We start from the raw sequence: 16,187 nt of genomic DNA on the forward strand, positions 1-16,187 counted from the left end.
TGGCATTTGTAATCCCAGCATTCCTATGGTGATAGGGAGGTAGAGGCGGGAAAAATGCCTAGAAGTTTGTAGGCTAGCTAGCATGGAGTACACGGCATAGCAACATGCTAGAGAGAAAAGAAAGGACCCTTGAAAGATGCCTCTGACTTCCACATGGGCGTTGTACTATATGTAGCACGCATGCGCGCGCACGTGTGTGTGTGTGTGTATACACACACACACACACACACACACACACACACACACACGTTCTAATAGTAATAACAAATCATCTTTAAAGTGGATGGTAATGGAATTTTAAGTAACTGCTGTGGTGATATTTTATTTGTACTGAAATGTTATTTTAATTTTATGTTAATAAATAAAGTTGCCCTGGGGTCAGAGCTATTAGAGCCATAGTAAGAGCGTGGTGGTTAGAAGAGCTAGGTAGATTTCTGCGTGCTCTCGGTACAGGTGGGCTAAGATTCTCATGTCCTGCTCTGGACAGGACAATGGCTGCCTGCAACTGCAGGAAGCTGTCTTGGCAGGAGAGGAACTCGTTCTTCTTCATGATGGCCTCAGTGGTCAAGGTGAGCTCGTTCTTACTGAGAGCAAGTTCACTCTGACATGGAAACACTGCCTGTTAGGAAGTCCTGAATGGCAGCAATGAGTGGCTCCCCATTTCTCGGGGTCACAATGTTTGCTTTGGTCTTTAATCCTAACATTCCGGAGGAAGATCCATTCAGATCTCTGTGAGTTCAAAGCCACACTGGAAACATGGTGACACACGCCTTTAGTCCCAGGAAGTGATGGCAGGAAGCAGAAAGGTATATAAGGCGTGAGGACCGGGAACTAGAGTTCTTTTAAGCTTTTAGCTTTTTAGCAGCAGTTCAGATGAGATCCATTCAGATGAGGAGTCAGAGGCTCTCAGTCCAAGGAAACAAGTCGGCCGAGGAATTAGCAAGGTGAGATTGGATGTGGCTTGTTCTGTTTCTGTGACTATTCAGCGTTCAGCCCAATACCTGGCTCCAGGTTTGTTTTATTAATAACGCCTTCTATCAATTCGAGTTACAGCTCGGTCCATCCCACTTTCTCTGAAATCCCATCCTGGAACTTCTCTCTTCGCTCTCTTCACAACTGTCCCTCACCTGGGACCCCAGGCTCCAGCTGCCTCTTTCATTTTCTTAGCTACATCCAGCTTCCCAGGCGCTTCTGGATTTAGAATAAAAGAGCAGCAGCTGCCCCCCGACCACCATAGGCTTTTCTCTTTTAAAAAAAAAAAAAAAAAAAAAGTGGGATGGACCGAGCTGTAACTCGAATTGATAGAAGGCGTTATTAATAAAACAAACCTGGAGCCAGGTATTGGGCTGAACGCTGAATAGTCACAGAAACAGAACAAGCCACATCCAATCTCACCTTGCTAATTCCTCGGCCGACTTGTTTCCTTGGACTGAGAGCCTCTGACTCCTCATCTGAATGGATCTCATCTGAACTGCTGCTAAAAAGCTAAAAGCTTAAAAGAACTCTAGTTCCCGGTCCTCACGCCTTATATACCTTTCTGCTTCCTGCCATCACTTCCTGGGACTAAAGGCGTGTGTCACCATGTTTCCAGTGTGGCTTTGAACTCACAGAGATCTGAATGGATCTTCCTCCGGAATGTTAGGATTAAAGACCAAAGCAAACATTGTGACCCCGAGAAATGGGGAGCCACTCATTGCTGCCATTCAGGACTTCCTAACAGGCAGTGTTTCCATGTCAGAGTGAACTTGCTCTCAGTAAGAACGAGCTCACCTTGACCACTGAGGCCATCATGAAGAAGAACGAGTTCCTCTCCTGCCAAGACAGCTTCCTGCAGTTGCAGGCAGCCATTGTCCTGTCCAGAGCAGGACATGAGAATCTTAGCCCACCTGTACCGAGAGCACGCAGAAATCTACCTAGCTCTTCTAACCACCACGCTCTTACTATGGCTCTAATAGCTCTGACCCCAGGGCAACTTTATTTATTAACATAAAATTAAAATAACATTTCAGTACAAATAAAATATCACCACAAACTGCTGAAGGAAACGATATATTTTTTTTCTCATTTATTTATTAGATTTTTTTCACCCCCACAAGAATTCTATAGATATTTCATTTCATTTTGTTTGGTTGAGGAGAATTATTCAGGATGTCTGAGTTACTTTTACAGCTCTTATGCCTTTTCCGTTGTATGAATATTTCTTTGTCTTTCTGTTTTCTATAGACGTCATCTGAAGTGTCAAAGAGAAAATTACCTGAGTGGTTTACCAAAGGAAGTGTGCCCTCGGCTGAGATGGGCAGCTCATCAGTGGCCAAGACAAAAAAGAAAGGTCTTTTTGGTTAGGATGACTTGTGTGTCCTACTGTCTTTATTCCTGTAAAGAACGAAAAGAAATATTTTAACTTTGAAATTTCTTAAGTAAAATGCACTTAAGCATTGAGCAGCTGGCGTCCTTAATTGCCTATTCGCAGTTGAGATAAGGCATCTGAATCGTCTAAGACCCCGAGTACAACCTGGAGTGTGAAGTTGGGTTTCCTTTCAGAGCCCTTGCCTCTCTGTCTCGTGTCTCAGTCACTCTGCTTCCCACAGTAATGGACGTGGGAAATGTAGGATGTTTCTTTGACTTGGAGAACGGGTAGAGGTTGTGTACTGATTGATATGAAGCAGTCTTAACTTGCCAGGACGGTGTCCTGTGAATGAAGACAGCAGGCCCGTGTTACGGATGGCCCTTACTTTCTTAATGCAGATGCCATATGTGCACTGCCAGACAACGTCAGTGCCCCGGACCAGTCAGTGACCACTGGCTTCCATGTAGATGGGGGAAGTGCTGAAAGGATTCTAGTCATAAAAGCAACTAAATGCTGTGCATTTTCTACAGAACGTCTATGAGTTCTCAAGTGAAGCAATGTCCTCCATACTGAATATTAAACATGTTTAATTTTCATTTCTTTATTTACTATGAGTGCCTTCAATGTTTGAAGATGCCAAAATTTAGTATGTCTTATGTTTCACAAACAACTTAAAAATTTAAAACTCAACTCTGTTCTGGGTAAACTTTTGTTATTTAACTTTAAGCAATTCACCATATAGCTTTTGAATCTATTTTTAGCCTTTGAATAACTTCTTTTGTAAATAGAAATGAACTGTTATTAAAAAAGAAGAAATACATGCTTGAATTCAGAGTAGTTGAAAAAAAGTTCCATTAGGAGATAATCAAAAGCTGCTTTTTGTAACCTGCCAAAGTTTTATATATTCATTTTCTTAATTTGTTATAATCGTAATATGTGAATGAACCTTATTATAAAACTCTCAAACTATACTTAAAACATAAAAATGCCCATGTTCTCATTCTCTGCTTCCTACTACAGAAGGTAGCTCCCATTGACCATGTCATGGACATTCTCTAGTTACTTCTACTTTTCTGTGCCTTAACATATATTTCTCCAATACACGAGTTGCTGTGCCCTATGGCCTTGAACTTCATGCTGGGTGCAGTGGCCATCTGCAGGAAAACCCCTGCTTAAATATTTGAACTATGAGTTGAATTGGATTTTTTTTTAATTGAATTGAAAAGCAAAAACTTGCTGGCAAAAATTATACATGGTTCTTTAGACCTGGTTATTTAGCAGACATTTTCTCAAGACCAAATGAAGTTAGCCTGTTGCTTTAAAGAAAATTACTTACCAGTATTTATTCTCAGTAATAAAACTGAAATTTATACTAGAACTTACAATCTTGGTGAACTTGTATCCTTCGCTGGAAACCTGTGCAGCTTTTCTTGACCTGAAAACTTTTCTAATGAGATGGATAAAATAAACACATGATTTTTTGATACTATTTAAAGCTTTTTCTATATCTAGAACATCTAAGTAACCCAATGGAGGCGGAAAAAGTCTCAGTGTAACCAAGAACGAAAAGCTAATGTCTCTAGTTTCCTATTACACACCACAAATAATCTTTAAGAAACACCTATGGTTTTGGTATAGCTACTGTTATTTGAAAAGCTATTAAAATAGCCTGTCTTTTTCAACTACATATTTGTATGAATTTGGGTTTTCCTGCTATACCTCAGGCCAAGTAGCGTGTCCAAATAGACTGACTGTGGAAGACTGGGACACTGGGACCTCAACCTCTTCTCCAAAACTCACTTACACAATGAGAACATTTACAGAAATGAAACAGTGCCATCCTTGACAAGTTTTTATGAAAATGTGTTATTAAAAGGAGCAGTATTTATGTTAAAGTGTAACCAGTTTACTATGGCTATTTTTTTTACTATGGCTATTTTTAAACGAATCAATAAATCTTTGGAAAACATCTCAGATATGAGTGTATATCTGTGTAGCTGCACATATACTGAGTAACTGCAGAAACCAGGAAAGTAAAAAGTGACCATGAGGGCGTTGAAGAAGGAGCCTGGGAGTGGGGCGTTAGGGGGGAGAATACCACAGGTGCTGTGAAGGGAAATGGGAAGAACAAGGCAGGGACTTTAACTGGAGTGGGTTGGAGAACAATACAGAGGGAGAGGGAGGGGAAACTAATACTAACCATGTTTGAAAAGCCATAGGGAAGCATTACTTTATGATTTATTTAAAAATACATATCTATGTATAATTGGGCTTGGTTTGGTTTCTTCAGACAGGGTCTCAATGTAGCCTTGTTTGGCTCAGAGCTCACAATGTAGAACAGGCTGGCCTGGCTCTGTGTGTGTGTGTGTGTGTGTGTGTGTGTGTGTGTGTGTGTGTGTGTGTGTGGTTTAAATAAAGTTATACTACCTTGGGTGGTAATGCTCCTCTCAGGAACAATAGACTAAATCCTGCATGCTAAGTGTGAAAAACCTCCCTTCCCATTGTTGGTCAGGGAAGTCCAAGAGTCTCCCCAAACAATCTAGGCTCCTGCCTGCAGCCTTGGTTGCCTCCGGGAACTTGAAGGTAAGAGCCTGTCGCTGAAGACACCACACCCTCCGGACACAGGGTTTGGAGAAACTCCACCGGAACTGACATGGAAGCCCCTCCCTGAGGACTGGCTCTCCTAGTGCTGGAAGATGCTATGCAGACTGTCAAGAAAGAAAAGCAATCAGTGTCCTCCCCACCTGTAAAGCCTGTGTGAACCACGACTGTGATCAGTGTGGCAGGATAGCTCCGAGGTACAGTAGTGACACTTATATCTCGGGGGTAACCAACAGCTGTCTGATTGGGCTTACAGCCCACTGAGTTGGAGGGAATTCATCTCTAGTACTGTGAACCTAGACAACTACCCATGGCTGATGAGTTCATGGACCCTAGAGGAGAGCCTACTACCGCTGCTTTCCTAAGCCAGTAAAACTTCTAACTTCATCTAAACACTTATCCTTTTAGTCAAAGAAGTAATCTCTCACCCCTCATCAACGAAGTGTCTTTTTGCAGCACAGACCATTATAGAAATCCCCAACTGGTCAGAAGGTAGAGAACTGACCTTGGGTTACCCAACCACAATCAGACGTCTACAACACAATCCCTTCATGTGAGGGTCAAGGAACATTGTGGAAGAGAGGACAGGAAGATTGTGGAAGCCAGAGAACCAGGACTTCTGCTGTGGGATAATGACTTATATACATGACATGAAAGCTACATCCATGAAATCCCAATGATTCAGTCACCTAGACAAGACCGGCATAGTGACATCACCACTTGACATGCCAATACTGGTGGAGGAAATCTCACAAGGCCCCACCTCTAGAGGAAGAGCCGTAGGTGATCAGCGGCTGCTGAGAGGGCATTGAATCTTCTAGGGACCATCCTTCTAATAGGGTTATGTGTGGTGGTATTGTGTTCCCCAAAATATTGTGTACTCTAATAAATTTATCTGGGGCCAGAGAACAGACAGCCACTAGATACAAAGGCTAGAAAATGGTGGCACTCACACCTTTAATCCTAGCATTCCAGAGATAGAAATCCCTCTGGATCTCTGTGAGTTCAAGGCCACATTGGAAATAGCCAAGCATGGTGACACATGCCTTTAATCCCACAAAGCCAGCCTTAATCCCAGGGAGTGGTGGTAGAAAGCAGAAAGATATATAAGGCAAGGCGTGAGGACCAGAAACTAGAAGCATTTGGCTGGTTAAGCATTTGGCCTGGTTAAGCTTCAGGCTTTTGAGCAGTAATTCAGCTGAGACCCATTCCGGATGAGGACTCAGAGGCCTCCAGTCTGAGGAGACAAGACCAGCTGAGGATCCGGCGAGGTGAGATAGCTGTGGCTTGTTCTGTCTCTCTGATCTACCAGCATGGACCCCAATAACTCGCCTCGGGTTTGATTTTATTAATAAGAACTTTTAAGATTCCTGCGACAGTTATGCAATCCGAAGTGGTCAGCCCTGAACATAAAAGCGACACTAAATGGACTTTATATATGCATACATGTGTTTACTTACGTGTATAACAGTACTTAAAGAAGGAGTCATGTATTTGAGAGCGAGTTGCAGGGGGGGGGACACTGTGGGGAGGCTGGAGGCAGGGTGGGGAGGGGTGGAAATGCTGTATTGAGCACTCATTTATGAAATTCTCAAAAATTAGAAGTATTTCATGAAGGTGGAGAATTCTCTTTTAGTTTCTAAAATGGTAAATGTTAATGATGTAAACCACATTAATAAAAGCTCTTTAGGACCCTCTATTTTTAAGAATATGGAGGGTCTTGCAACATGTTTTGAAAACTGTTACAGTATATATTTGTTATATGGGTATACTATGAAGTATTTAACTGACTTCATATTCATACATTCATAGTGAATACATTTTTTTTCTGCTAATTTGAACAGCAGTTCCTTTGACTTTTTTTTTTTTTTGCTTCAAATTTGTGATCTGAGTTTTGGGATTGCAGATGTGCAACGCCATTGCCCAGGATTGAACATCCTTGAAATGAAGCTCCTGCAGGACACACAATGCCTTATGGGATCTGCCTGTCTATTGTCTCTTGTTCCCACTGACACTGTTCCTGAAGATGCCCAAGCTGGCGGCAGTATGTCCCCACTGGCTGTTCTTTCCTCTTACAGGACTCTCTGTCGACGATGGCAAAGTCCTCAGTCCTTCTCATCTGATCAAAGTGGCAGGGAATTCACCCAGTACACTGAAGACCGTGGCTCCCATCCCAGGCCCTGTTACAACAAAACAACACTGTCTTGATTGATTTGTTTAACATCATAGTGCACGGTAGTCTCTTACCTGTTCCAATTTACCAAACAGTACATCCCACTTCCAATATACCAGAAGTTGTGCTCAATGTATTTGCTGTGGATATTGCTCTATATAAATAAAATGCTGATTGGCCAGTAGCCAGGCAGGAAGTATAGGTGGGACAAGCAGAGAAGAGAATTCTGGGAACAGGAAGGTTGAGAAAAGAGACGCTGCCAGCCACCACCATGAGTACCAACGTGTAAGATACTGGTAAGCCATGAGCCATGTAGCAAGGTATAGATTTATAGAAATGGGTTAATTTAAGATGTAGCAAGGTATAGATTTATAGAAATGGGTTAATTTAAGATGTAAGGACTAGATAGCTAGCAGCCTGAGCCATTAGGCCAAACAGTTTAAATAATATAAGAGTCTGTGTGTTTATTTTATAAGTGGGCTGCGGGACTGCCAGGGCTTGGTGGGAGCTGGAGAGAAAACTCCAGCTACATGTGTTTATGTATGATGTTCCACGAGAATATGAATTCAACAGGAGGAGGAGCGATTTTTGTCTGTTTTGTCCACAGCTGTGTCTGCCACCTCGAAAAGAGTAACCCCAGGCAGGAAACCAGAAAATGTTGAATGAATGAGTGGGAGTATCCACATGCTATAGGATCCAGCCAGAGCTGTTTCAGCTGGGGAGACATATGGACTCTTAGTCATCTCTACAAGTCTATCTAGTCATAGGTCTTACTTCTGTTGAGATATCTGGGTCACATCTGGTCTCAAATCACAGGGACCACAAAAAAGCTTCCGTGTATAACCCTAGCCATCAGCGACATATAAAGTCCATAGCCCTGCTATTTATTAGCTAGGTGATTGGATAAATCACTTAGAAACTCTAAGCCTCGTTGATATACATGGTAATGTTTAGAGCTATCACTGGGACTAGATATAATGTGTCTAGATAGACTGTTTAACAGTCGTCAGAGCTGGGCATAGTGGACGGTGCATGTAGTACCAGCAGAGTGCAGGGTAGTGGCCAGACTGCAGTGAGACCCTGTCTCAAACAGACAAGCAAATAATCTGTCCCTATTGCAGTTGTTACTCCCTTGTGACTGTAGGAGCATCTACCAGAAAAGACAGCATCTGGGTGTCCAGAGTAAGGCAGCCTGTCTCACAGACACGCCATGGACGTCCCCATGGGCCTGGTCCTGTCTCTAGTTGCACTCAGCTGGAAGTCTGTGCCAGCAGCCTAACGTGGACTCATTTCAAGGCAGATTCCGGCTCTTAGTTGACTTAACACATTTATCAAGTACCTACTGTGTGCAGAGCATAGTTCTGGAGCCAGGGGACACAGTAGTGACCAAAGGAAAAGCAATACGGTTCCCCTTAGAGAGAGTAAGGAGAAGACATGGAGTGCACAAGAGCATGCGTAGTTCACACTGGATGAGGGAGACCCTGCAGAGCTGTGAGAGTTAATCGTGCGTAGCTTGTGACTCTAGCCTCGAACACATCCGTCCACTATAAGCATCTCATGAAAACCACTGTATAAAAGAGGAAACAGGCTTGGGGCATTTGGAGAACAATGTGCTTGTGACTAGTGAATAGGAGCGATTGTCGCCCTTTCCATAGGAAAACCGCAGGAGAGAAGAATCGGGAGGTCGCCTACCAGCTTGGTGTCAGTTAGACAGTTTTGACGTTTAGGGACACTCAGCTCGATTTCTCAGTGTACCAAGGTCATGCTTTTTGTTTAACAACAGGAAAAATACATAGGGATGGACATTACAGAAGGAGTTATCAAAATATTCTGGTTATGAAGTGGATCTCCTTGAGAAGTCCCCCTCCCCCAATGCTCTTTGTTTTGGTAGGAGTAATTCATTATTTTCATCGACTCATTTGAGTTTTGTACTATTTTAAGCATCCTTTAAGAATGTGTGAGCCCATGTTGTCTTAAGTTATTCATTCGCTTTGGCTTATTTTCACACTGGCGAAATGATCTAGCGTTTTACCACACTGGTTCAATACCACCATCTGCTGGTCAAAATGGGCAATTTCAGGTAATGTGGTTTGTGGGAAAAGCGGGATCATTTTGGGGTCTCATTTGGTTTGGGCCAGTCCACTGATCAATATGATCACTTATATAGTACAAAACTGAAAACCAAGAGGAAAAGATGGGCGTGGTGACCTCCTTTCTGTTGTGGACAATGGGAACTCAAAAATTTAAATGTATAGCTTGCCGTAGGCCGTTCACCAGACACTCACGGAAGAGCAAGTGTGACAACCAGCAAAAAGAAAATGGGCCTGTGTTCAGTACCTGTGGTGGGTCATTTGAATATGGAAATGGTGTAGAGAAACATGGAAGTCCTCAAAATCTTGACTGCATATGTATAAATGCAATATATATATATATATACATATATACATACATACACACACATTATATATATATATATATATATATATATATATATATATTAGACTGATCTGATCGTTCACATCAGACAGTGGCCTCTGAGAAGAGAATGTGAACCTCACCTGTGTAGGAGCTTGGCCCGCTCTCCAAGATGAGATCTGTCCCATCTGAGGAGGGAAGGACTGTCCAGGTGTAACATAGGAAGGCGTTTCAGGTGGAGGGAGCAGCCAGTCGGCACACAGAATGGTGTTGGGAGTGACAAGATGTGCCCTTTTCCCAGAGGCTTCCGTGCAAGGTGGGCTGTGCCTGGTTGGAAATCAGCAAGCAAACCTTTGGTGTGCTGGGCCCGGGGACTGGCTCCTGCCACTCATTCGTCCGTTTTCTTTTTTCCTCCGCTGCTTTGATGATTTCTCTTATTCACAGCAGGCCCTCTGCGGTGCTTTGCATGAGCTGCCCCTCATAAGACTCAGGCGTTTGAATCCTTGGTCCCCATTTGCTGGCTGGGAGGCTTAGGAGATGTGGCGTTGATGGAGAACATGGGTCACGGTGGTCAGGCTTGGAGGTTTCAAAAGACGCCATTTGTGCGTGCTCTGTGCTTCCAGTCTGTGGTTCTAGACGTGAACTCAGAGCTGGTGCTCTGCCTCCCTGCCGGCTCAGCCATCATGGAATATTATCCTTTTGGAGCTCTGAGCTCCCATTAACCCTTCATTCTCTAAGTTATGTTGGTCGTGGTGTTTTATCAGAGCAACTGAAAAGTAACTAATACTCTCTCTTTGCCCAGACTTTATGTCCGCATGTCTCTCTTTGTTCTTCAAATCGTGGTTCATGTATGGTGAGATGGCTTAGATTGCCTGTTGCCAAACCTGATAACCTGAGAGAACTGACTGACTTCTGTAGTTAACCTCTGATCTCTACACGTAACTAGAGCACGTGTGCTACCCTCCTCCCCCAGATGATTAAAATGGGGAAACAAAAAATGCAAAGCACAGTTTAACAAGGACAATTTTTATTATTGTCTTCGTGTAGTGAAGGTCACCAGGTTAAACTTTTCACTTCCCTGACAATCTCCAAATAGAAAGCTTAAAAGGGAGAATTACTGCCTTGTGGTTTCAGAGGGTTTTAGCACATAGTCTTCAGTCAGCTCTGTTCATTCTGATCCTGGTCCTCGTCTCATTCCGGTTGCTGTGACGAAAACACTCTGACGAAAGCAGCTTAGAGGAGAAAGAGTCCATTTTGGTTCACAATTCCAGATTATTGTCCGTCATAGGAGGGAAGTTGAGGCAGCAGGAACTTGAAGCCGTCCCATCACATCTGTGAGCAAGAGCAGTGCACGCATGCAGCCTGCTTGCTTGCTTGCTTCCTTGCACTCAGCTTGAGTTTACACAGTTTTGGATGCCCTGCCTAGGGAATGGTGCTGCCCACAGTGGGCGGAGTCTTCCCACATCAATCAAGTCGTGGTGTTTGCAGGGAAATGCTAAGCAAAATGAGGCCGACTCAAGAAAACAAATGTATATTTTCTCTCATATATAATCTTCTCTCTCTCTCTCTCTCTCTCTCTCTCTCTCTCTCTCTCTCTCTGTGTGTGTGTGTGTGTGTGTGTAGATCATATATGTAGATCAGGGAAAGAGATCCTAAGGGACAGGAGATGAGGAAAAAGTAATTAGATATATGTGATATGAAAACAGAAGGAAGGACTGTTGGAGGGAGGGCATTTGGCATTGTGGGGAAGGGAATGGGAATAAATGGGGAATGAAAGAGAGAAAGAAAATGAATAAGAACAAAGTGAAATGATGTGAAAGTACACAAATGCCATGGTGGAACCTACTGCCTTGTGGCTTAAAGGTTCCAGCACTGAGAGGGGGAGGTGGACCCAAGCTCCACTCCCAACCAAGAAGCCATCTGCAGTCGGCACCTGCCAGCAAAGGAAAAATTAGTCTTCTTCAGTGGAGTCTCGCTGAATATATGAACCATACTTTCAGGCAGGCCCTGTGCTCAGGAGTGACCTGCACCTAGATGACCAACATGAAATTAACTCAATAATATTTCTATAGACTTTTTGTCTCATGTGGCTTTGCTTGGCCATTTTTTTTTGTCTTGTTGATATTTTGCTTGTGTATTTTGGTTTCCAGCTTTGTGGGGTTTGTGTGTGTGTGTGTGTGTGTGTGTGTGTGTGTGTGTGTGTGTGTGTACATGTGTGTACATGTGTGTACATGAGTTTATGGTTATTTGTTGCTGTCTTTTAGAAAGAGAAACAAGGGCTATGGAGTTGAGTGGGTAGGGAGGTGGGAAAATTTGGGAGGAGTTGGGGAAAGGACAAAGTGTGATCAGAATATAATATATGAAAATTTTTTTGTCAATGAAAAAAGAAGAAGAAGAAGAAGAAGAAGAAGAACAAGAAGAAGAAGAAGAAGAAGAAGAAGAAGAACAAGAAGAAGAAGAAGAAGAAGAAGAAGAAGAAGAAGAAGAAGAAGAAGAAGAAGAAGAAGAAGAAGAAGAAGAAGAAGAAGAAGAAGGAAGACTGAATTTCCTAAGGGCCAGTGGATTAAACCATCACGGACATCATGAATTCCTTAAATGTTGATGCTGGCTATGGCAGCATCATTTGCTTGATGCCTTTGTTTACAAAAAACGGTGACAATATTCCACTAGTTTTATATTGCTTTCTTTTTTTTTCTTTTACATTTATAGTAAAAATACACCTATGCAGGCTGGCTGAAGGCATCCACAGGCCTGCCTGGTGCCACTCAGTTCAAGCATGTGAAAGACACCCAGGGGCCAGCCTGGTCCTCACAGTCCCGGCTGGCTAAAGACATCCACGGACCTGCCTGGCGCCCTTAGGAGGAGCAAGTACATGATGGAGACATGTGAGAGAAAGAGAAGCAGAGTGGTTCATACGCTGTGGAAAGAGGCAGAGCTGAAGAAGCAAAGGCAGTGAGGAACAGGCTGAGGTGGGTTGCCTGCTTGCCACCTGCGGCTGGGGTGATGTCCAGGCTGGGGCTGCTGCCACGGGCCATGTCTGGGTCCATGGCCCTACAGCAGCCAGGGTCTGAGATGAGGTCCATGTTACCACCACGGGCTATGTGGATGCCCTGGGTCTGATCCGTCACCTGAGACCATGTCGGGGTCAGAGGGCCATGCTGCCACCAGGGCCATCATTGTGACATTCAGGCCCAAGCTGCTTCTGCAGGCCATGTCTGGGTCCGTGGTCCCCCTGTAGCTGGGGTCTGTGTTGATGTCCATGGCCCATGTTACTACAGAGGGCCACAGGAACCATGCGTGGTTTTATAATTGTACCTAAATTAATTTAAAACTGAAGGGGGAACTACTTACTGCTGTGAAAAGCTACGTAATCCCACCTTTAGAAGAAAAGAAGAAGCAAGCATTATCTGTACCCTTCTTTTTCAGTACTGGCCTTTTCTTCTCGTGCCAAACAACCTTGATAACCTCAGACCAGGGTAATACCGAATCAGTATTTGCATTCCCTGTGGTGGAGTTCTTCAGTGGTCAGCTGACCACACACACAAAGACACACAAATAGAAGCACATCCTGGACTTAGGCAGGTGTCTGTGTCTATGAAGATTCAGGAGTCTGGACGCTGACTTTACTGAGCATTTACTGCAGTGTTCATTTGTGGGGGGAAAAAACAATCAGAACGAGACAGAGATAATTATTGATTTGTGGGGAGATAAAAAGTGAATGCTTCTGGTTCTAAGGCTGCCCTTGGCTTGCCAATGATTGATTTTGTTTCTGAGAATAACTGGAGGGATTTAAAGCAGTGGGCAGTTATGGATTTTCTTCTGCCCGTTGGTCTGCGTAATGCGCCTTCTCTGCGTCCACAGAACACCCTAGAGCTTTCGGAGGCCCTAATCTCAGGTCAATTATCATCATGCCCACATTCATGGGCAGCAGGAATCTCAAGGCAACTCAGAGTCCTTTGGGCAGAGTGGAATCACGCCTACTTTTCTGCCTTCATGTGGAAATCTACCTTCGACCCGTGGTGAGACAGTCCCGTGGCTGCGCACAGTTCTCAGGGCCTTCTTGAATTTTCTTTCCTGCTGTCCCCACCACAGAAAAAAAAATGTAGCCCAAAGGCTCATAGACAGAGTCAGAGCTCTGCTTGCTCATCCTTGTTTAATTATATGATTATTTCTAGTCTCCAAATCTACTGCCTTGGAGGGAAAAGTTCATTTATGGAGAGAGCATGTCCTTAAATATCATTCTGCTTAGATACAACCCATCTGCAGGCTGCTCATGCCCAGTTGTGATAACTATAATCCAGGATAACACTGAATTACAAGTTGTTAGAGAGGGCCCTTCCTCTCTCCCTCCCTCCCTTCTTCCTCCCTCCTCCCTCCTTTCATTCCAAAGTCCATCCTGTTCGTCTTCTCTCCTTTGTTTTTCTTTCAGTTTTGTAGTGTTAAGGATTGAAACCAGGGCCTTGTGCATGCTAGGCAATTGTCTTAGAAAACAACATGATCAAAAGCAACCTGCAGAGGAGAGGGTGTATTTGACTTCAGGATATAGTGCATCATCAGGGAAGCCAAGGCAGGAACTCAAGGCAGCATTCTGCAGGCAGGAACTGAATCCCAGACCATGGAGGAAGGCTGCTGGTTGGCTTGCTCAGCCTGCTCTTTTGTATCCCCAGGATACCTATCTAGGGTGTCACTGTCCTCAGTGAGCCAGGGCCTCCTATCTGTATCAATCATTAATCAAGAAAATGCCCTATAGGTTTGCCTACAGGCAATCTGATGGGAGCAATTCTTTAATCAAGGTTCCCTCTTCCTGGATAACTCCAGCTTGTCTCAAGTTGCCACAGATCCACACCTCCAGCCCTTGTTTAATTTCTAATTGTGAAAAGCACCAAGGCAGCTAGACAGCCCTGAACTTCACAACTTAGCTATTTCTTCCCGTGTTTATCATAGCAGGAAATGTCAGCGGAGGCCATGCTAGTTGCTGTAATGGACCCACCCATCTTCATTACAAGCCTACCATATCAGCACTCCCACTCGGCACATGGTAGCTGAGGTGGCACTGTGGCCATCCCTTTGGTACACTGATTGACATTTAGTTTTCTGAAATTGCTTGTAGGGCTAAGCTTTATGTCCTCGCAACCACCAGTTAAGCTTATCTTTTTATGAGTTGGAGAACATCATCTGTGCTTGCCTAGAGCCTGCTGGCAGAAGTCGGACAGAAAGCAGGAACCTCAATGTGGTGACAGGCATTTTCCAGATGTTGTTAAGGCTGTATTCTTTTCACTCTTCACAGGATGGTGTTTGCTGTTCTATAACTCAGTACAAATTCATGTCTCTGACTCTTTACTCTGTAACTCATGCTCTTGTTTCTATCTGGTCCCTTCTTCAACATTCTTACTTGGGTACTTTCTGTTCTTCCTCTGGGTACTTTCTGTTCTCCCTCTGGGTACTTCCTGTTCTTCCTCTGGTACTTCCTGTATTTCCTCAAGAATATTCATTCTATAAGAAGACATTTTTCTTAGTTTCTACCTTGAGTATATCATGCATCTCCGTGAACTTGCTGGAAAAGATGATATTGACCTTGGACCAGTTTTCAACTAGGACAATAAGCCAATTTCAGGTTGGTATGTTTTTTGTTGTAGTTGTTGTTGTTGTTGTTGTTGTTGTTGTTGTTGTTGTTGAATTCTAAGGTTATGTTCCTGTCAGTACACTTGCTAAGCAATCACCTAATTTGTCCACTAGGAAGCAGGTTGTATAAATAACGAAGTATAGTCTAAATAAAGAAAAGCTCACCACTTACTAAGAGGAGACTGGCTTTTTCTTTAAGAATAATTATCCCCAATATTGTGTTGCAGTATGTCCTTTCTTGATGTTTATGAGTGTTTGGTCATTCACCTGGGCCTCACCAAGTTTTAGTGTCTTCTTTGTTTATCAAAGTATCAAATAAATACGGTTGGGTTCTTTTAATGGACAGTCTCTTGAAGGTGAAATGATACTGAGAATTTGTCTCAAATCATTCCCTTCACATGATAATCCTAGCACCTTTTCCTATCTCTCTTCAATAATCTTGGCATCATTAGTTTGTCCTATCTGCTGAGCACATTCTGGAAAACCAGAAACTCTTCCCATGACTTCTTTGTCCCTTAAACTAGACTCAGTTTTTATTATATACTTTATCTCTTTAGGAATAAATCGCTTGCCACCTTTGACACACAGACTTTTGAATGGAGAACTTACTGTGGTTCAAAAAAATTTAAAAGCCACATGAATATGCCTACAGATTCCTTTAGGAAGGTGTGTACTCATGTGTAAGGCTTTAGCTCCATGCCCCAAAGCAAGAGGTCCATCTCCTGGGTGTTCCTGTGCTTCCCAAGGTGCTTAGGCTCCCAGATCTCTAGGGATATGTTTGTAGACTGTGCCCAACTTTGAGGTTTTCATTCATTCTTTACTCTGATTTCTTCCTGAGAGTCATAGGTTCTTCCCTGTAAGCAAAATGGCTCTTACCATTTTCCTTGGCTAAAGTACGTACTGGTCAGGTTCAGAGATGGATCTAGCCTTCTCCCTCAAGATGTAAAAAAGCTATCATCCCTAGGAGAAAGGTATTTTTCCATTGTGAGGAATTTTGATGAATAAAGTTGCCTCTGTCTCTGTAATTTT

At 43.4% G+C, this 16,187-nt stretch overlaps 1 protein-coding gene across 4 annotated transcripts in view; it reads left to right on the forward strand.

The window, feature by feature from the left end:
• Positions 1–4,316, forward strand: part of Wrn (WRN RecQ like helicase) — a 118,106-nt gene extending 113,790 nt beyond the window's left edge. For all 4 annotated transcript variants that reach the window (XM_015992785.3, XM_015992787.3, XM_076553533.1 and 1 more), the window contains one exon: positions 2,224–4,316. In XM_015992785.3, coding sequence (XP_015848271.1) covers positions 2,224–2,343 — 120 coding nt within the window. In that variant the 3' untranslated portion in view covers positions 2,344–4,316. The remainder of the gene's footprint in view (positions 1–2,223) is intronic.
• Positions 4,317–16,187: the final 11,871 nt, after the last annotated feature.

This window comes from Peromyscus maniculatus, chromosome 17 (genome assembly GCF_049852395.1).
Source record: "Peromyscus maniculatus bairdii isolate BWxNUB_F1_BW_parent chromosome 17, HU_Pman_BW_mat_3.1, whole genome shotgun sequence".
Taxonomy (NCBI): domain Eukaryota; kingdom Metazoa; phylum Chordata; class Mammalia; order Rodentia; family Cricetidae; genus Peromyscus; species Peromyscus maniculatus.